The 22,758-nt window shown below is 39.5% G+C and overlaps 1 protein-coding gene across 1 annotated transcript; it reads right to left on the bottom strand.

The window, feature by feature from the left end:
• Nucleotides 1-5,101: 5,101 nt before the first annotated feature.
• LOC139121321 (fatty acid-binding protein, brain-like) lies at nucleotides 5,102-11,717 on the bottom strand. The gene is made up of 4 exons (XM_070686113.1): nucleotides 11,302-11,717; nucleotides 8,272-8,444; nucleotides 7,616-7,732; nucleotides 5,102-5,830 (listed from the first exon to the last, which is right to left on the bottom strand). The coding sequence occupies exons 1-4, from the start codon at nucleotides 11,576-11,578 to the stop codon at nucleotides 5,780-5,782; spliced, it is 618 nt and encodes a 205-aa protein (XP_070542214.1). The 5' UTR covers nucleotides 11,579-11,717; the 3' UTR covers nucleotides 5,102-5,779.
• Nucleotides 11,718-22,758: the final 11,041 nt, after the last annotated feature.

Genomic DNA, 22,758 nt, shown 5'->3' with positions numbered 1-22,758 from the left:
TGTAAGGAATGCTTGCAAGCCCGGCTTCCTCCGCTGTCTTTGTGCGTTCAGCGAAATCCACAAATGGGTCTGCGTCTTTTCATCGCTAGTAAATGCCCCTTTTGAGTTTTTGTTCGGTTTTGGCCGAAATCTTATCCTACAGGCCAGGGAGAATGAGAAAAAAATGTAACTCCGGCAGCACATTTGACATGCTACTGTCCCGTTATGTATACTTCGACACCTTTAGTGACCAGGTTGAACAGAGATCATCAAAACGATCGGCGTTTTAACTAAAAGTGAATTGCGATTTTCACCTTGACTTCCGTTTATTTCCTTTATATTTTACTTACTGAAACTAATCGCTATTCCAACTTAAACCACTGACCCTGAGGTTTATGCTTTAACAGTGTTAATTTCGATGACACCATGGCAGCGATTGAAAGAGATAAATTATGTGGACCCATAAAGTGCTTTTAAATTACGTTTAATATCTGAAAGACAAGGAATCGACCAGCCTTAAAGTTTCCATGAACACCATCAGACCCCTCACAGAGGAAATTATTTGTCACAGCAAAAGATTATTTGTCATTTCAAGAATTCCAATAAATCGAAGATCTATCCATGGCATTTGGAAAACACGTCCCGAATTCACACTTTAACACCGTGCTGTATATTTGATGACGTAGTAGAGATGGGTAAATGACGTCAATTTCTTTGATCAAGAGAATTCTTATTATTTTTACCCATACCAACAATATTTTAAAGGATCCGATCTTCACTTACACTTGGACGTCACATTCCCACATTCGATGCACGTCTTTTTTTCTCCTGATTCAATAATTTCTTTTCGCAAATAGCAGGTTTGTGAGCTCGTATTTGTCCTTGGGCTACTAACATATTATCATTGGATCTCAATCGATTTTCATGATCCGCTAGTACAACCAACAGCCTTGGTAAATGAGACATGGCCCAATATTACTATAGCCGTGCGGTATTCTGCACGCTGTCATGCAGCGACTAAAAACACGTGTCCAGGCCTTCGACGATATCCATTGTGGGTGTCAACGACGTTGAAAGTTAAGGAGACACAGGTGATATTGTCTACTATTTTTCCCTATAAAATAAGTATATTTTAAAAATTCTTCTCTCCAGGGGATGTTGAAATACAAAGTACAAGCCTTGGCAACGCACTGTATACGACACACACTTTGGTTGTTGATAAATTAATTCTATTCCGGGCTAGAGTCAAGTTGTCAGGAATAAAGAATGGACATTACACATATGCAGGCTGTGTTGTAGACAAGTTGAATATTATAAATATCGGCAAGGTTTAGGGAGTAGAGCAAGAAACTGTAAGTTACACACAGATCAAGGGTACCTTAAAATGCATCTACAGTATTGGCTAACGAAGCTCTAATGCTACGTGTTCTGTTGATTATAAAGTTATCACGTGAAGTAAAACTTTAATGACTGCCCCAAACCCCCTTCGATTTCATTGAAACAAGTTAGCCAAGAGAAGTCAACGGAAGTGAATTGAATAATTTTCATGTCTGTGGTTCAACGCACTTCTTTTCAGTTTTGCAATCTTAGAGTTGATTGTGTTTCATGTTTCTGTCGTAAGAGTCTAGCGATCACCGACCTTGTTATCAGTTAGCACGTCCTTTCAAGAATCAAAATATTTAGGATTTTGATAGCCTTTGTACGAAGAATCTGTGTGTGAAATGAAACGAAACGAAATGAAATGAAATCAAAGTCTGTGGAAAGCTTACCAATGCGCTGTAACTTATAACACTTTCTCGCTTTTTTGCAGTGGTGTTCTAAAGGTAAAACGGTTTACTACAACAAGCTCCCGGACTGTACACGAAAAGGAACTCTGGTATTTTTTCTGCAATGCGCCCTCTTCAACCTTCAACTCGAAGCCGTTTGTTTTAGTAGTTACCTGTCCCCTGGACAAAACGCAACGTAGCCAAAGTACTGCGAACTAAATTCTATGTTAATTGATATACTTATGTCGCGGACCTGGGGTTTATGCTTTTATAGTATTAATTTCGATGACACCGTGGTAGAGGTTGAAACAGATAATGTGGGCCTATAAAGTGCTTCGCATTTGATATCTCAAATACAACTACAGAGTGTTTTAGAGTTTCCATAAACACGATCAGATCTCTCGCAGGGTAAATTATCAGTCACCGCAAAATATTATCTCGTCATTTCCAGAACTCAAATAAATCGATGATCTATCCATGGCATTTGGAAACACGTCCCTAATTCACACTTTAACAACATGCTGTATCTTTGATGACGTAGTAGAGATGGGTAAATGACGTCAAATTTCTTTGGTCAAGAGAATTCTTATTATTTTTACCCATACCAACAACATTTTAAAGGATCCGATCTTCACTTACACTTGGACGTCACATTCCCACATTCGATGCACGTCTTTTTTTCTCCTGATTCAATAATTTCTTTTCGCAAATAGCAGGTTTGTGAGCTCGTATTTGTCCTTGGGCTACTAACATGTAATCATTGGATCGCAATCGATTTTCATGATCCGGTAGGGCAACCAACAGCCTTGGTAAATGAGACATTACCCAATATCACATAGCCGTGTGGTATTCTGCACGCTGTCATGCACTGACTTTCAAAACATGTGTCCACGCCTTCGACGAAAACCAATTTGGGTAACAATGACGTTTAAAGTTAAGGAGACTCTGATTTTTCCCTAGAAAATAAGTGTATTTTCTGTTGTGGTGTGTTTCATACTTTTGTAGTGAGAGTCAAGCGATCATCGACCTTGTTGTTAGCTTTAACACGTCTCTTTCGGAATCAAAATATGTAGAATTTGAAACCCTTTATACGAAGAATCTCTTTGTATGAAATGAAGTGAAATCAAAGTTTATTGAAAACTTAACCATGCCCTGTAGTTTACAACACTTTCTCATTTTTTGAAGTCGTGTACCATTGATAAAAAAGTTTACTGTAACAAGCTCACGGATTGTACACGTCATGAACTCTGATTATTTTTTGCCGGGCGCCCTCTTCAGCTTCCAACTCAACGCCGTTTGTTTTTAGTACTTACCCGTCCCCTGGACAAACGCAATGTGGCCAAAGTACTGCTGATCAAATTCTCATTGAGATAACTATGTCGCTGACCATTCTATGGCGTCACGGGGCGGACGGAAATTGATGAATCAAATCAAAATTTCGAAACCCGTGATATCCCTGCTCTCAAGATCCCTTACAAGATGAATGTCATGTAGTGATCATTGGTATTTCAGTGACTGGAAGATCCGTCGCTCGAGGGCGCTCTCTACACTTATCGAGGAGGCGAGCGTAGGGAACGTCTGTACGGCGCCTATCTGACATTTTAGACTGCTCTAATTAAAATTTCGTTTGTGTGTTTTAACAGACGAAGTATTGTGTGAGGGATTACTTTCCACAAATGAGTAAGGCTACAAGCAGTAATTAGTTATTTTTGTCAGATAAGCACGTTTTGTCAGATAAGCGCCGTAGGGAACGTCCTCGAGCGATGGATCTTTCAGTCTGGTATTTCAGCTACCTTGGAAAATATGCCGCATCTTTTATACGTTACCAATTACAATCTATTGGTGTTACTGAATCAGTAATGTTAAACTACAGCAAATGCAAGGTCACCAAAGTCGGACTCTCGTCCAGAAAGCCCCTGACATTCGGGATATCGTTGACACAGCAAATCTGACACATACAATATGATGATAGGGGCAGCCACAACAAAACATACGATCGGCTCTTAATTATAGTGGCGCCCTCTTCGTTAAATGTTAGGACTTCTCTTCAGAGATTGTATCTTATTCAGGTATATACTGGCTATAGCCCCGGCGCCTATATCTTCGCTTGCCAAGCGGTGTTTATCTCGGAGGATCTACCATATCAAGGGTGTACACATCTGTACCACAGTTTTGACCCCCTCGTTTTCGCCTCGTGTAGACTTTTGACCAATGGAGTGGCGACAAATGTTGACGTTTGACTCCTATGTTTTGAATCGAGCATGACTATTGAACCATCATTTGGTAGAAGATGTAGATTTTTTTACACCAGTATTTGACCAAAAACCGTAGACTTTTGACCTCCATTTAACGGAAAATTGTATAGCACAGGTGTGTATAGTTTGCACTGTGCAGCGTGAACTGCCCAGGGTACACCTGTACCCCAATCGGGACTAAGGCAGGAACTACCACCTACAAAGAGCGTGCTAACCGGACGATGCAACTCCGACGGCCCAGTTCAGGTGGAATATTACTGAAGAATGTCTTTGTGCGAGTACCGTGCACCGGATTTAATGCTTTTCGGACTGGCGTATGGAAATATTGCCCCCGCGCGCGTCCACTATATGCACAAATAACTTCGGCTTTTACCATTTGGTGGCAACTTTTTCATTATGCCTTAGTTCAGAATACCTAACAGTAAATGCTAGCTGTGACACGTTTTGTTCGTTAAAGGACAGCTTAAATATTGCCACTTCTGAAATAAAAATATGTCAGGTTAGCTTGCGACTTGAAAAATGAAACAGACGGGAATCGGTCAAACGTCAATTAAAACCTTTTTTTAGTGTACAATTAATTACACAGCGTACCTTGTTCGCATCAGTCTTTTTATGACTGGACGTACTGTTGTAAATTAGAATTATTTGGTTTATTTGTTTGCCCTTTTTCAAAAATAAGAAACTCCCAATAAGCTCCCATATAAATGAAACTTTTATAAAATATATCATAAAACACAGGCGTTTGTATTAGTTGCATAACCCCACGCTATGGAATTATGAGGTCGTCTGGCAGTCGACTCAGGTTGGATTGCTTAGTGTATTCGTCCCTCTCGAGCGCTGAGGCAGGTCGTTTCAGATGCAGCACCACGCACAGAAATTAGTTCGCACCCTTGAGTACATCTATGTAAACATTTTGACCCACAAGTCCGTCCTTTTTCTATCAGATGACCTGTCCATTTTGGTGCGTCAATCGGTGAATCCCTTGTTCAATCGGCGACCCGCACCTTATCGACAGATGAGCGAACTCACGCGACAAGCTTGCCCCGATGAGCAAAGTCGACAAATGACAAAGAAGAGTAAAGACGCAAACTGAAAAAAAAATTATATCTTGGCTTCTTTTTATTGGACCTTGCGAACTTTGTGCATAGAATGTTTTATCTCACAGTGAAAAATAAACTCAAGGCTATTGTTCAAGCAAACATGAGAAACATGATAACCTGACCAATAATCTCATGATCCAAGCGTACCAGATACCTGGCTGCCGGGATCGTTGTCCTGTATCTTACTAAAACTGTTTTACAATAGCTGTATTTCAGTTTAAATCCTTTCGGCTGGTGACAATTTTTTTTGACTTGCTGCCAGTTCATTAATACCTCTTCTCCTACGGTCTATGGTTCATCTATCTAAAGAGGGAGCAAGTTTAGCGTTGTAGCTTAAAGAATAATTCGCTGCCAAACTTTTCGTTTGAGCAAAAGGCGTCCCTAGGCAGTGCTAGTGCATTCACTGTGCCAGAAAAGCAGCTTACAGAATTATTTGACAAATAGCGATGAAAAGCAAAAAACAATGCCGCTGAAATAAGAAATAAACAATCAAAGCTATTGAAATCATTGAAATGAAAAAAATATAAATTTGATGTAAATTCTTTTGACAGATAATGATCTCCGTATCCTATTGGCGTAACTTTATTTTACTTTAGAGGAAAGGTACTTTGGTATCAAGTGTGGCATAACGTAATGCAGTCTTTGTCGAACAGGATGGCGATTTCTGAGTACGTGTATTTTATACACGCTTATAGAGACGCGTACAGACGACATCGTCGATGTATAAGGTCTGTGAGAAAAAGAGAAAAAAATGGCATGTTAAAGATTTTAAACACTTCGACACCCTTCTGCCTGAATACGACCACTCGACAGAGATAAACACTATAGAAGAAATGAATACCAAAACATGCTTCATTCTTGTTGTACATTTCATTCGCGTTCACATCCACAAATTATGCATTCCCAGTTATTCAGTAGCTAACCATTGGGAACCACGCCACGTTTTCGCAAGCAGGCGAATGATGGAGAGCACACGCACTCTATCGAACGCATTCCCTCAACTCCCCCATTCTACATCCCCAACGGCGGTGTAGGGACCGGTGTCTCAAACCAATAGGGCACTATCTTTAAGTGTGGGAAAAGTTCAGCAGATAGGAATTGGCGTTGAGCCATTCCAAAAATCTCTCTCCAAAACAGCCAACTGAAGGAGGGATTTCAACAATTAGGTGTCTCTGACCGGTCAAATTATCAACTGTTGTCACAGATATCGTCGAAGATGCCAAGGAAGATAAACTCGTTTCACGCGCGGTTTTCAGTTGGACCGCCCGGCACTGCCCTGGAGTCTTTCGCGCCAGGTACATTCAAGTATGCGCAAATTAAATGGCTCGGTAAACTACTTATACCATACATTATGAGCGTCACGGTTTGCAATTCACGCGATCTGAATAGAGTGATATAAATCAAACCATACAGTAGGTTTTTGCATTGCCAGATAAACCATCGACCCTAACTATCACTATCAGCAGATTACTGATTCTCTGAACCCGCTACTGCCTGCATCAGCTCTTGCATGTTAAATATACGATGATGGACACAACATGTAGCTAATTGATGAGTTCGCGCGTGGCTTGTCTTTCTGAGTCAGCACATTGATTAAATTTGTACTTTGGCAATTCAATTGTATCAGATGATGTTCATGACAGTGAGGGTGCGATAGGCATGTATATACACATATTCGCAGACATGCAAATGTAGATTCGAGACTAAAGCGACAGTGACTTTGACGTTTTTAGAGTTGACAACTCGTTGAAAAACCCAAATCTATAGCAGTACTTTAGTCGACCGTCATCGGGGAAACAAGGTCGTCTGTCAAAAAGATGTCAACAAATAGTTTATAATTCACCAACGACCAGATAGTTTGATTCTGACCCGCCCGCCCCTGGTGCAGAGGATGTCCGTTAGATTCTCTCAGGCTTGTTTTGTATTCGGCGAGTTAACGTGTGTATTAATCGTCTCTCTCGGGACCCCACGCATCTGCCACGTGGTCGTCTGATCAGACCTCTGGTCAACAAACTTTCCCGATAAGAGAGACAATACTGTCCGATGTGCTGCCCTGTGACTCGCTAATTGCGATAAAACTCAGATCATCGCGATAAAATCGCGTGGCTATGAAACAAGCGCAACAACCATGGCAATGTCATGGTGATTTAATGGAATATTCAATGTAAAATTTTCTTTGACTCGTTTCAAAGGATGTTTCGTCATGATCATAAGGGTTAATGGCTTTAAATGTGTTCAGTTGTGGATCTTAGTGATCAGAATACCCTCAGCTTGTTAATCGGCCACCTCCGATACGGCATCGACTTAATCAAATTTAATACGGTTGTTGATGTGAACCAACTTCACAACCTAACAATGCTTGTAATAGACCAAGAAAACCTATATCCGAATTCAGTTTAAATAAATATTTGCAGTGGTTTAGAATAGTCAGATATAAGAACAAAATCACTGGTCCTTACAGCTCTGTCAACATTCTTGTCAGTCTTTGTCAAAAACAAGTAAAACAGAATCTCACCATCAAGACGTTGTTGTCTTTATCAACTTCCCTGATGAGGATGGTTTCTTTGCCTTCTTGGCCAGGGAGTGGTTTCTGTACTTCTTTGAGCTTCTCACCGTCCCAGGTGACCAGGCACTGAAGATGAAATGTAAATATGCATTCCCATCAGGTCAACAAACAATTACAATGCTCAATCACAGACACGTTTCCCACCTATACTGTCTATGGTTCAATCATGTTGGTTACAGTCATATTTCGACACAGTACCACACGTTGCAAACACAATTGCTGGTGAGAGAACGGCCTCTTTATTGATAGCTGGGGGAGGCGAAGGGGGAGGTGGAGGGGGACGACTTAGAATTCTACAGAGGATTACAAGTGTACAAACCGGCTGGAAATATTTCGTTTCTGAACACTTTTGATACAAGTTTTGTGGGGATTCACGTTGGAATTTGTTTCAAAAAGCAATCGCATGCAGTTCGCACGACATGCTGTAAATATCGGATGCAGGGCCTCGACCAAGCGACCGAGGTGTTTTGTAATGTAACTTTAATGTCAATTATATTCTGTGACCACAAACTCGAACTCCCCGAAAACGCCAAATATGGAAATGACTATAACTGTTACACTTGTACTTGAAGGGAAAGAGTAGAGCGACCATTATCCTCCCGTACCTTTACTTTCCTGTCGTCCATGGTCTTGAAGTCATACTCCTGGCCAACGACAAAGTCAACAACTTGGCTTTTGAACGTGGACTCCGACTTCCATACGAAGTGATCCCCATCCTGAGTCACAGTCAACGTTGGTGACGTCATGTTGCCAATCTTTCGCGTCGCAAGACCAACACCTGACGAGAATTGAAATGACATATATCTAGTCTATATCATTAATTTTATTAACGCAATGTGAAAAAAAACTATGGTTTCGAATGCGACTGATATATGCGACAGTGTCACATCGCATTGAAGCAAAACGTTCGTTTACGGGAAGACGTCACGTTACAATCTCTGGTCTTGAATTTATTTGTCAACTATGGTGTCATCCCTGATTTTTACACACTACATTGTCTTGACAAGGATAATGCACTACATTTCGACATTTCGGAAGAATAATCTGTGCATTTTTCTGACCATCCACCGTTACTGTCCCTTAAAAAGTAATAGAGTGTAATGTGACAGGACTTTGAGTTTTAAGCAAACACACAGCTGACATTAAATGCCGACTCTCTTTACGATAAGTCATGTGTAACACGACATTTCAAGCATGGAACGTTTGACTCTGCCTGATACCAAGACGATAAAAGCGGTACAATAAGTACTTTGTTCATATGCATATTTTCACACGAAGAAGTGACACATCAAACATTAGCCATTATAAATGTTAAACACGCCATGATAATTCATAGATGGCTGACTTATTACATTTCATAGGAGGCAGTCTTGCATGTGTTGTAAATCGAGCATATTACGTTTATTGCATAGGGTTAAGGCTTAAACTGGTCAGGTACTCTCCCGAAATTGAAAAAATTATCAAACATCCCTGAAAATAATACCTCTGTGTGGCAGGCTCTCGGTAGTGGATAAAAATGCAATCTTTGAAAGCAATTAAAAGGGGGAATTGGAAAGGCACCGTGTCTTATTCACAAATTGTAAATTATATAATAAATGTCATGAAATTATCGCAGTTTATTTATTACTTTATTTTTGGCCCAGACATTTTGCATACAATGTCCTAGTGGGTACATAAAGACACCACGCCAATGTAGACAGTTTATGGCTTTTCATAAAATACAACGCGACGCAGAAATTCGAAAGCTGGGATCAAAGTGTAATTTCTGAATGTAGAATTCGTTAACAGTGCCCCTAAAACCGTGCTTTGAAGTAGCCCAGTTTTGCAACCAAGGCACTTGACGAAATTTACGATCATTTGTCATGGAGCTATTCTACTAAGCTCAAAATATCTGCCAACAAGCGTTTGAATGTAGAGTCTGAGACAAGAAACGATCGAGAGATCTTTGAGGTAGTTCGCGCCTCGAAAATAATAAACTTTAGCTCAAATTTTCCGCAAGAATTCCCGATTTTCTCAAAACTAAGTCGGTAAAAACTTTATTTACTCCATCAGCATCAAAATGAACCCCCACAAGTGGTAGGCCAAAAGAATGTTGTAAAGGTTTGAGAGTCCTATGATTAGTCCCCGGAGGGTATTCTACATTGAAGTCGAGAGGACAGCCGAAGAGACACTAAATGAAGTGAAAGAGTAACTCAACATTTTAGATCACATGATTCGATTCGCTATGCGGCTTTAGTTTACTTTTATTCTGCATGAAGTAAAGTTGGAAGCTTTGAGTACTTCTGTGTTTGCCTGAATTACAGAGATTTGCCGCTGTCGTCTACCCATCAGTGCTACGGTGTCAGGCCATTCCGCCGACAAAAATGCATGAAAGTAACTCCGTATAGTTTTGTCAGATTCCTGAACTCACACAGGACCCAGATAGACATCATATTGATCAATGTATTACAAACTGGCGTAATCATGTTTGATTTCAAGATAAAATAAATCATGTATCCAAAATGAATGGTTTGAAACTTAGCATTTTTTTCCCCATTTTTGATCAAACTATTTTTCATCTTGATTTGGCCTGTTTGATCAGTCATGTTGTGGGAAATTGACAGGTTCTTACGCCCATACTTTAACCTTTTTCAGATCCACGGATTACCGGTGTGACTGCGATTTATAAATGATAATAGGATGCGTCAGACAATTACATGCATACCGGTACTTTGGGAGTTCTTGCTGTCGGTAACGATGCCCCGGTACATGTTAATAACGGTCGCCGTGCAGTGTTGAGCGGACTGCAATGACAAAACACATCCGCTCTGAGATAGCAGAATATTTGTTCAACGATTCTGTTTACCCGGATATTAGATATAGAATCAAGGTGATTGAAGATCGTCCCTTAGAGTTGCTACCCAAATGTGGCTTCGATTGAACAGAGGAGATTTAGTGTGATGTCGGTAAGCGGGAAATGGCTCCCGGCGTACCCGCAGTTGATCACGCTGTCTTGGATTGTCGCTGGCGCCGTTAGAATCTCGACAAAAACTTCAACGAGACACGCACTTCAAGCTTAAAATATTCGAATCTGAGAGCAAATATTTGTCTCGCTTGACAAACAAATACGTTTTGCGTCGCTCTCGAAATATCATATTTTCGGCACTTGGGGCAGTAACGCGGATAACCGGGCGGTATTTGAATGGTGGATATTTAAAGCTGTGATTCATCATAGACCCTGGTTCCAGGGTCTATGCTTTGATTAGCATTGCTGTTCGTCTGGTGACTGTAAAATTAACGCGCATTGCCGATAAAGATACAGCACTGTATGTCGGTCGTCTGCCGTTGTCGTCTATCTGTGCAGGTCTAGAGTTTACCAAATTTGAACAAGTTCGCAAATTGTAAAAATGTAAAAATGTACAAATAGGCCTATACATGTGAAAATGAAAATAAGATGCGCCTGATTGTGTCAACAATTAATGGCATAGGTGCGATTTGCACAATATTTACATAACTTAAAAAATAAAGCAACCAAATGTAGGCGTTGGTAGGAAAATCTTTCTTTTAAAAATTTCTAAAAAGACATCGTCTCAAATATTTTGATGACGCTCATGCACTGTAGCCAAAGCAAGTTTCTCCTAGGCTGACTTCCTTACCCAGTGCTTTCATGTACTCGTCAAACTTCTCGCTCTTGTCGAGTTTGTACTTGCCGGCGAATTGTGGCATCTTGATTCTAGTCTGCGCTGGGTTTCTTTCAACGTCAGCAAAGATGTGAGTCTGAGCTCGGGACTGTGTGTCGAGTACTGCTGGCCTGGCGATATCGACCTCTGGAAGACGAGTTGTTGATTGGTCGGTGGGTGAGTGGCGAATGAGCTGGGCCGTCACCGCACCGGCAACCAGGGCGCCTCCAGTTACGATTAGGCGCAATCTCATGATGGCTACATCATATTGGTGTCAGAGGTCATGAAATCCGCAGCACAGGCCTGGCAACCTTTGAAAATGTAGCACTTTCTTGCCGGTTGAACTAGCCCAGCATATCTGTACACAATCGGCGTCGGCTGTTGTCACCTTTGACCTTTTGATAACCTCGAATAGACCTAACACGTTTATTTGCAGCCACGACATTCGTTCACATCACTGCACAGATCACCGAAGTACGAAGCTCACAATAAAACCAGGGTTGTTTTCAATTGGTGGTCAAGAAGGTCTTGCAAAATTTAGCACATTATCGTATTTTAAATGAATTTATCAAATATGGTACGGTATCCTGTCTCTTAAAGTTGCCAATAGGTTTACACGTTTATATGTTTAGAGAAGACAGGTTTTAATTAAGCAAAACATGTGTAATGTTAGATATGAGTACGCTGGTGAAAATGCATGTCTTGTTCATTGTTTATTACTGTCGCTGTAGCATATTTTGACAACATGATCAGTTTCTATCTATATTCATGCTCAGCAGCGGTTGTTGAGTCATGGTGTCTGATGTTGCAGGTCTTTCGCGAGGTGCATACTACCTTATACTTATCGGCCTCAGTGCGTTTAAGATTATCGTAAACACTGTTGTCACAAGAAGGGTATTACGGCAGCTTCTGTAGTTTCCATACCATACAAAAGTTTTGACAATTCGTGGCCATAAAGAGAGTTTAGACCATAGGGTTCAATATCCCCTGCCTGTTCTTTTTTTCATTCCAGGATTACGCATACGTGTAGACAGTGATGCTCCGAGATATCCTTCTTACCAAATTGACGGTGGTTTGGGGATGGGGAGGGGGTTATCCAGTCTTTTAAACTTTGCCATTGGCGATAGCCTTTTGTTTTTCTTTCTCCATGAAACGGGTCAGCCACTTTTTTGTCGCGCATCGAAAGTAATCAACTCCTCTACCCGGCTTTCGAAACTGACCCTTCGCTGCGGATATGCAGGACGCGATCTTTCAATTATGTAAGGGAGCCTTCAGTAATTACAGGGGGGGGGGGGTGGGCCGGGGGAATTTCGCGAACACCTGTACCGTAAAATGTGACCCTCCCCCCAATCCTCCTGTCTAAAATGTGACCCTCCCCCTTGTCCGACATTCTAAAACTTGACCCTCCCCCCCCAACCACTGCGGTATTCTCCCCGGGAATAACTAAAACAGTATCAGCTAATTTACATAACAATTGGTTCAATTGTTATGTTAGGGACAAATTACAGAGGGAAGGGCTGGTGTTTTTGGAGGGACAGTCGCAATTTATCACGCAAGAATTTTTGAAGAGATATGGTATTTCATACAGTTTAGGGAGGGTCACCATATTTTGTGCAACTATAAGAAGGCAAGATGTAGCTGATTTAGTGCTTCATCCAAAAATATCAAATCATAATACATGGAATCTATCAGGCAAATTATTGACAATTTACCCCCACAAAACATGCTATATCTGTATTTTATATATGTTTGATAATGTATTTAAATGTACTTTGCTTGAATAGGGAAGTAAAATGAACATTTGTGTACAAGAAATTGCTATCCATGGTGTTTATGATGAAATTATGAATAGTTTTTTCCAATACAAAAATAGGTAAATCTTTGCATTTGTGTACTCTTGATTATTGATATTAATTTTCTTGATTAGACTAGAGTGGTTACAAGTCTATGGTTGTGTAAGAAATTTGATTTTGGAATTTCACCAAATGTCATTCAATACACTATGCATTGGGGTCTATGATGAAACTATGAATAATTTTTTTAGTACAAAATTAGATAAATCTGTGCATTTGATTATGCTTGATTATTCATATTATTGTTCTTGATAAGACTAGAGTGGTTACAAGTCCATGGTTGTGCAAGAAATTTGATTTTGGAATTTCACCAAAATGTCGATTCACTATGCATTGGGGTCTATGATGAAACTATGAATAATGTTTTTTCAGTACAAAATTAGATAAATCTGTGCATTTATGTATGCTTGATTATTCACATTATTGTTCTTGATAAGACTAGAGTGGTTACAAGTCCATGGTTGTGCAAGAAATTTGATTTTGGAATTTCACCAAAATGTCGATTCACTATGCATTGGGGTCTATGATGAAACTATGAATAATTTTTTTTCAGTAAAAAATTAGATAAATCTGTGCATTTATGTATGCTTGATTATTCACATTATTGTTCTTGATAAGACTAGAGTGGTTACAAGTCCATGGTTGTGCAAGAAATTTGATTTTGGAATTTCACCAAAATGTCGATTCACTATGCATTGGGGTCTATGATGAAACTATGAATAATTTTTTTCAGTACAAAATTAGATAAATCTGTGCATTTATGTATACTTGATTATTAAGATTATTTTCTTGATAAGACTAGAATGGTTACAAGTCCATGGTTGTGCAAAAAATTTGATTTTGGAATTTCACCAAAATGTTGATTCACTATGCATTGGGGTCTATGATGAAACTATGAATAATTTTTTTTCAGTACAAAATTAGATAAATCTGTGCATTTATGTATACTTGATTATTCATATTATTGTTCTTGATAAGACTAGAATGGTTACAAGTCCATGGTTGTGCAAGAAATTTGATTTTGGAATTTCACCAAAATGTCGATTCACTATGCATTGGGGTCTATGATGAAACTATGAATAATTTTTTTTCAGTACAAAATTAGATAAATCTGTGCATTTATGTATACTTCATTATTAAGATTATTGTTCTTGCTAAGACTAGAATGGTTACAAGTCCATGGTTGTGCAAGAAGTTTGATTTTAAAATTTCACCAAAATGTCGATTCACTATGCATTGGGGTCTATGATGAAACTATGAATAATTTTTTTTCAGTACAAAATTAGATAAATCTGTGCATTTATGTATGCTTGATTATTCACATTATTGTTCTTGATTAGACTAGAGTGGTTACAAGTCTATGGTTGTGTAAGAAATTTGATTTTGGAATCTCACCAAAATGTCGATTCACTATGCATTGGGGTCTATGATGAAACTATGAATATTTTTTTTCAGTACAAAATTAGAAATCTGTGCATTTATGTATACTTCATTATTAAGATTATTGTTCTTGCTAAGACTAGAATGGTTACAAGTCCATGGTTGTGCAAGAAGTTTGATTTTAAAATTTCACCAAAATGTCGATTCACTATGCATTGGGGTCTATGATGAAACTATGAATAATTTTTTTCAGTACAAAATTAGATAAATCTGTGCATTTATGTATGCTTGATTATTCACATTATTGTTCTTGATTAGACTAGAGTGGTTACAAGTCTATGGTTGTGTAAGAAATTTGATTTTGGAATCTCACCAAATGTCAATTCACTATGCACGGCGGTCTATAAGTGTGTGCGTATTTTGTTGGTGATTTCCTATTCAGGAAATATCACACGGACAATCAAAGTTTTGGCCATAATATCAGCTTCTATCAAAAGTGACCCTCCCCCAAGATAGGTTTATAAAAAGTGACCCTCCCCCTTGAACTGTTTTCTAAAAAGTGACCCTCCCCCCAATTCCCCGGCCCACCCCCCCTGTATTACTGAAGGCTCCCTAAACACTATCATAACGGTAATGGGTTAAACACGCTAAAAGAGGTAACTCCCGCAGCTTCTGTAGTTTCTATACAAAAAGTTTGCATATCGAATTCATTGGAAAAAGGGATACATACAGTTTCACCTGCAACAATTCTGAGTGATTGCTCTAAATCTACTATATCACTTCAACCGAAAGCGTAATTCTCATCGTCTTTGTCATGGGCAGACATGCTCGCTTTTGCGGGCGGAGGCCTCCATTATAAACATAGTCAAAGATGCAAATCTTTTACTACAGTCTTGGCAAAATAACTTTTGCGCCATCTCTTCTCAAAGTTACGACATGTTACACGGATACAAATTGTGCATACCAACGAATCGTGCGAGCAGTACAAAAGTGATGCAATAAAGAAATGGTTCAGTCTTGATTCTCCGGGGTAAATATTATGCGACAGTGTCCCACAAATTAAATGTTTCTCAAGAGTGACAAGAAGTCAACTTATCAAAGTACAGCTGAACTATGGGCTGAAAACTCGTACCGTGGTGTTCACTATGGTAATATCGCTCGGTACACGTGATGTAGTGTAACAGTACATGGCGATTCCGACAACCTGAAAAAAGATGATTTTCTGTTACAAAACAAGTGACGCTCTTTGGACTTTAATGTCATTGATATGGCTGGACACCATCGACTGACCACGTGCTCAAAAGGAGGACGGTGATCCCTCGCCGAAAATGATGACCCTACAATCGCACAGATAATGCGGCTTTCCGAGTCACTGCTTTATCATGTCTCGTGCCATTGAAATGTTGTCAATGATTAAACTAAACTATCGCGCCAAAACATACTCCTGAGATACTACACTCGATCGTTCGGTGACAAATATCGCGTTGGGTCGCGCGTCTAAACTTTATATAAACACCGCCAAAATCAGTGACACAACGTCCTTCAAGCCCTTTTGCGGGCGATATGACACGAGAACACCTCCGATTTGCTTTCATTTCATATTCTTTAGAACTACATTAGGGTACTTGTTCAGTGAAAGTTTACTGCAAAATATTTGATTTCCTATCGATTTTGCCTCGTATACATGTCATTTTCCAATTCGGTGATAGAAACCTAGTAGTCTCATTCATTAGGCCTTTTGATTCATAGAGCACCAGAAAACAGGAAACGATTTCTGTCTACATGATAGATCTCGTAACAGCCCCAACGGAACTTCAATATACTCACTAATGTTAAACGTATGGGTATACATGAAACCAAACTTGAACTTGTGGTGACTGGGGCCACGCTTCCAATATAAATCTCTGCATGCATTTTTGCATGAACGTCAGTGCGTCATGAATGTGTATGTTATAAGACTACTAAGATCCTTAGACACATTGATCGTTTTCTGTAGACTGTAGGGTTGGGGATGAGGTTAAGGGAGCAACCGACCTTTTTGTCTATTTTTATATGTATATGCACCTATCTCTATGTCTCTGTACTACCTGTCTATCCGTCCGCCCCGCCCCTTCTCCACCACAGAGGGATAGACAGACACTTTGACGAACAACATTGTATCGTCGCGTTTCTCGCACCCATTTTTATCATCCTAATTTAAGACAGTTGTAAAAGAGTTAGGCCTATATCTAGTGACAATTTCTCTTCTGGAAGTGAATTTAAATTTCACCTCGAAAACCGTTCTCTGTTCAACGGAATAGTCAGCAGTAATGAAAAGTATCATACCATGTTACATTTAGATTTAGCTTGATTAATCATTATGTAATGTCTCTGAAAACAAAAAGCAGGACGTGTGTGAACACATGTGGCGCTGTTTTAGGATCACTGAAGTACATGGCTGTTTTCAACTCATATCAAGAGCTGTCAGAAGATGAATGGATGGCAATATTGCCCGACAGAGTTGGATGATACAGTGAATGGATAAGTTTAAGATTATTTAAGTTCAAAGCTAATACACCCAGGTAACAGACCTGTGCTATCGAAGTAACTAAAAAAGTAAGTTTTACTTTCCTTTCAAAAAAGAGCTTTTGTGAGTATGCTAGAGACCAAGATGGCAAGTCATGCTTTCTTCTGGCAAGGGGAAGGAGGAGACACTTCAAAACAATAAGCTTACTGACTCGATGGAGATTGACGAAACTGCTTATGCGGAGAGCATGAAAACTGAACTGATGGCAAAGAAGCCTAGAAGGCGGGTCCGGATGAAAATATGGCTAGGATATAAACTTTATAGAAATAGTCAAAGTTCGTCCCTAAAGAACCGTGAAGATCATATCGATAATCTATCACCGTTGTCAGCCATTTTCTTTTATCCAACAACCATTCCTTCAGTTGAACAGTTTTTCAATGTAACGAATCATATTCTTGGTTCACCAATTAATCCTTGATAGAGACCATCTATATTCGCTTCTGACACTTCTTTTTTCATCATTTCGAATCCCTCGTCGCCCGAGGTTTAAACTTGAACTTCACAGTTCTTTTTGGATGAAACTTGACTGTTTCATTGTCGTGGTTTCATCATGGTTAGCCAACTTTGGTTTCATGCCTGTTCATTTCACCGAATATGTTTAGAAATTCGATGATACGGCGTAATGCTATTTCACGATTCAAGTTTTCCAGCGTGACTTTTTCGGTCTCGATGGAAACCTAGATCAGGAATGGAAGTACAACCTGTACAACCAATTCCAGTTGTGAGCGATGCACTCTGGGTATACGCATACGCCGTGATAAATACACTAAAGTAAAACGATTAATTGAAGTTGTGATATAGCCGCATTTGGCGGGAAGGTATAGGGAGTGTCTGTGACTTTGATTGGTTGGAGATGCCAGAAAGAATGTATATCCGGAGCATAGCGCCCTCTACCATTGGTTTGCTATTGTTTGCCATATGTAGATTTCCAGGTAATTTTTCACCAGTCTGTTTTCTGGTGCAAAGAAGGGAATTTACTTTCAGTTAAGATGAACCTGACAATTGTCCTCATAAACCTTGCAATCACAGGACAGTATCACATTGGACGATTTAGGATTAACAACCTTGACAACTCGCGCAAAAAATAACTCAAAACGCGAATACTTTATCAGCTCGCAAGAATTCAACATATTATACATGTATAAAAGATGACAATAATCATTTAGTACTAAAAAGATTAATGTGGTGAAAGTGATGAAATACGCGAATTTATTTTTGTGATATTTTTTTATTAGTCAGGTCAGAGTTGACTAAGATTTCGAACTAGAGAAATGGACCTTGAAAAAATAGTAAGAAAATCCGACAGGATGACAATAAATTAAGAGCTGTTGGAAATGCCAATCCTTTCATGGTGAGTGACTCGGGCTAGCACTTATCTCCGCATCTTGTTCTCATCGGTGTTCTGAGTGGAGCATACTATCATCTTGGATACGTTTTGAGTCACATGTAAATCCATTCTCACGTATCGGGTGTGTATGGTACATCTGACCTTCTGAACAGAAGATAAAAATTATCTAACAAGGGACAATAGCTTGCCATTTTGATAATGTTTTTCATCATTTTTGTTCAGTAAACATGTATGTTATTTTCTATGTCCTTCTTAAATTATGTTGAAATACAAGGTTCAGTTTTGGCACACGTGGTATTTATTGTGAATATGCTAATTGACGGATGAATTTTTGGTCTGGGTAAAATTCACCTGTGGACAATAACATGGGGCATTGCACACATTCATGAATTTCATATTACCAAAACACCGTGATCACAATAAAGGTATTCCGGCAGCTTCTGAAGTTTCAATACCACATAACAGTTTTGACAAATTGTGGTCATAAAGAGAGCTAATCGTGAACAGTAGGATACAATTTCAACTCCCTTTTTATCATTTCTACAGACTCTGATGCTGCGAGACACCGTTCACACCAAATTGACAGTCAGTTTTGGAGTGGGAGGTGGGGGAGGGGGTTATCCAGTTCTTTAAAGTTGCCATCGGAGATAGCTTTGTTTTTCCCTTTTCCGTTTTCCCTCTCCCCGACTCTTAAAACTGACGAGTCCCCGAGATCGTGCGGGAAGCGTTTTAGGCGCGACCTAAACATCGTATAACTCCCTCAACACTGCAGTTTCTGTACAATAAACAAAATTTTCATGTTCAATGAAAAAAAGGATATAATTTCCCTGCCACATCTCTGAGCGAGTCCTCCAAATTTACGATATCACTCCAAGCACTTGGGCTGAATCCGGGTCGGCCAGGCGGTATTTGAGCATTGTATGATCAAAGCCTAATTTTCATCGACTTTGAAATGGCACTCACGCCGGCTTTTGCGGACGGAGGCCTTCAATATAAACATAGACAAATTCCATGAGATGGAATTTTTCTTCTACAGTTTTGACAAAATAATAAAATAACTTTACACTATCTATTTTAAAAGTTACGATAAACTAAAATGTTTTACTAATACAATTTGCATGTCTAACGGATCGTGCTAGCAGTGCAGAAGTGATGCATTACTGAAACGATTATCAGTCTATAATCTAGGTCACATTATGCGATAGTGTCCTACAATTTTTTTAAATGGTTTTCAAGTGTTACAATAAGCCAAATCGTCAGCATACTACAGCTGAATTTCGGGCTGAAAACTCGTACCGTGGTGTTCATTATGGTAATATCGCTCAGTGCACGTGATGTAGTATAACTGCGGAACATGGCGATAGTGACAACTTAAACAAGATTTTCTTCAATAGAAATGAGTAACGCTCTTTGGACTTTAATGTTATTGATATGGCTGGAAACCATCGACTGACCACGTGTTCAAAAGGAGGACGGTGATCCCTCGCCGAAAATGATGACCCTACAATCGCACAGATAATGCGGCTTTCCTAGTCACTGCTTTATCATGTCTCGTGCCATTGAAATGTTGTCAATGATTAAACTAAACTATCGCGCCAAAACATACTCCTGAGATACTACACTCGATCGTTCGGTGACAAATATCGCGTTGGGTCGCGCGTCTAAACTTTATATAAACACCGCCAAAATCAGTGACACAACGTCCTTCAAGCCCTTTTGCGGGCGATATGACACGAGAACACCTCCGATTTGCTTTCATTTCATATTCTTTAGAACTACATTAGGGTACTTGTTCAGTGAAAGTTTACTGCAAAATATTTGATTTCCCATCGATTTTGCCTCGTATACACGTGTATGTTATGTAGCTGTATGGAGGATGAGGTTAAGGGAGCGTTTTCGTTCAACCGACCTTTTTGTCTATTTTCTGTATGTAAAAAACTCGGTTCAAGTTAGACCGAAAGATTCAGTCGTGTGTAGGCGCTCCGGCGCACTGCGACCGGCCTACGACCCTTTACAACCGAATCTTTCAGTCTAGGTTCAAGTCGGTGAATTTTTATAAAGTAAAATCATTTGTAATTGTTTTTCTTCTGTCTCTCGTATTTCATACAAGACTACTTGTATTTGGAATTTGGCAGCCCAGGCCTGGTTTGACCACAGGCGACCCAATAGGTTCTGAGTTTTTCACACTGTTTTCTCTATCATTTTCTCTTCTTTCTTCATGCTCTGAATGATCGGAATAAAAAATAAATGGTTTATATAACCTAACTAGCCTCTGTGACTCTTTATTTATTTTACACTCCATTACAAGGACGTATATCTCTCATACACACATGCTGTAATTAATTAGTCAACACAACTAATTATGCTAATCCGTGGACTTATCAGGGGTTGGTCAACATCGGAAAGATAGTGATGTTAATGAAAAGGAGTAACCATTCCTATCTTTCGCGATGTTGACCAACCCGTAAAATCCCTGATAAGTCCACGGATTAACATAATTAGTTGTGTTGACTAATTAATTACAGCATGTGTGTATGAGAGATATACGTCCTTGTAATGGAGTGTAAAATAAATAAAGAGTCACAGAGGCTAGTTAGGTTATATAAACCATTTATTTTATTTATTCCGATCATTCAGAGCATGAAGAAAGAAGAGAAAATGATAGAGAAAACAGTGTGAAAAACTCAGAACCTATTGGGTCGCCTGTGGTTTTCCTAGCGATTGAACGCGTTACCTTTGAGTCTGCGCAGTCTGAGTTAGTTTGATTCTGGGAGAAACGCCCCCGGCCCCGTATAGCGTGTCCTCCACTCATCGCGTTTCACATGAAAACAGAACATAAATCATCGCGTTCACCCCACTCAAACATTCACAAATCACAGACGTTGAACCAAGTCTATATACGTATATGCATCTATTTCTCTGTCCCTGTACTGCCTGTCTCTCCGTCTTCCCCGCCCCTTTTGCCACCTCAGAGGGATAGGCAGACGCTCAGACGAACAACATTAATATCGTCGAGTTGTTCGCACCAATGTAACCATCCTAGACAGTTGTATCACTGGCCTAGGCTGATGAAAATCCGAGTTCATGATTCCCAGTTTCCAGATATCATTAAATGTATCAATGGTCAGTAGATGGAAAAACCATAATATCAAGTGACGATTTATCCTCTGGAAATGATATTAAATTTCACCTCAAAGCCGTTCTCTGTTCAATGGAATAGTCGGCAGTAATGAAAACTATCATACCATTTCAATCATATCATATCATACATTTCAATTACTTGACAACCTGTTGATCATCATGTACTGTCTCAGAAAACAAAAGGCAATATGTTCAATAACAAGGACGGCGCTGTTTGAAGGTCATTAAGGGAGGGAGTTTTTCCAGCTCATGTCAAGTGTTTTCAAAAGATGAAGTTGATGATGATTGCTCGACAGAACCGGATGGTACAGTCATTGGATAAGCTGAAACAGATTATTTCAGTTCAAAAGCTTGTAACACCTACGTAACAGATAAGACATCCCCAGCAAAGTTGCGTAATCAGCCTGGGAGTAAGGGGAGATTAATACCATGATGCAACTGAATTTATAGGATGCATTGAAGTCTCACGTTCTTATTCAAAATATTGGTTGCACATTTTTCATTATTTACAGTTATATACACATGGCACTTCATGTTAATGGAAGGCGTATCTACATGTACTATCAAAGTAACTATTTGTGAATAAATTTTGCTAATTCCTTTGGAAAAAAAGAGCTTTTATGAGTATGCTAGGGAAACATCGAGAAGCCAAGTCATACTGACGTGCTCTTGATTGGGAATGTGAATGAGGAGACCTTCCAAAACAATAGACAAACCGATTCGATAGAGATTTACGAATCTACGCATTTGGAGAGCATGAAAGTTGAACTGATGGCAAAGTAGCCCTGCAGGCTAATCTGGGTGAAATTATGGCTAACACATAAACTTTGAAAGTAGTCAAGTTTCATCCAAAAAGAACGGCGAAATTCAAGACTAAAGCTTGGGCAACGCGATCGCGAGACGAGGATTGGAAATGGTGAAGAAAAAAGTGTCAGAAAAAAATATAGATGGTCTCCATCAAGGTGTAATTGGTGAACCCTGAATGTGATTCATTACATTGAAAACTGTCCAACCGAAGGAATCATTGTCGGATTAACGGAACAATGGATGACAACAGTGATAGGTTTATCCGGATGATCTGTTTAATGCTGATATCTAAGAAATCACGCAGCAAAACCTGTATTCTGAAATGGAAATACGCCCTA

Source organism: Ptychodera flava, chromosome 21 (genome assembly GCF_041260155.1).
Source record: "Ptychodera flava strain L36383 chromosome 21, AS_Pfla_20210202, whole genome shotgun sequence".
NCBI classification, from domain to species: domain Eukaryota; kingdom Metazoa; phylum Hemichordata; class Enteropneusta; family Ptychoderidae; genus Ptychodera; species Ptychodera flava.
The sequence above is the reverse complement of the archived record's forward strand: the minus strand, read 5'-3'. Positions and strand labels throughout refer to the sequence as shown.

Bases quoted from the DNA above. Each gene is read 5' to 3' on its own strand.
- LOC139121321 (XM_070686113.1), bottom strand. From the start codon at position 11,578: ATGAGATTGCGCCTAATCGTAACTGGAGGCGCCCTGGTTGCCGGTGCG. The intron at 8,445-11,301 runs GTAAGGAAGTCA...AATTCTCGTCAG, and splicing joins CGAGTACATGAAAGCACTGG to GTGTTGGTCTTGCGACGCGA. The intron at 5,831-7,615 runs GTGAGATTCTGT...TTTTTCTCACAG, and splicing joins AAGACAACAACGTCTTGATG to ACCTTATACATCGACGATGT.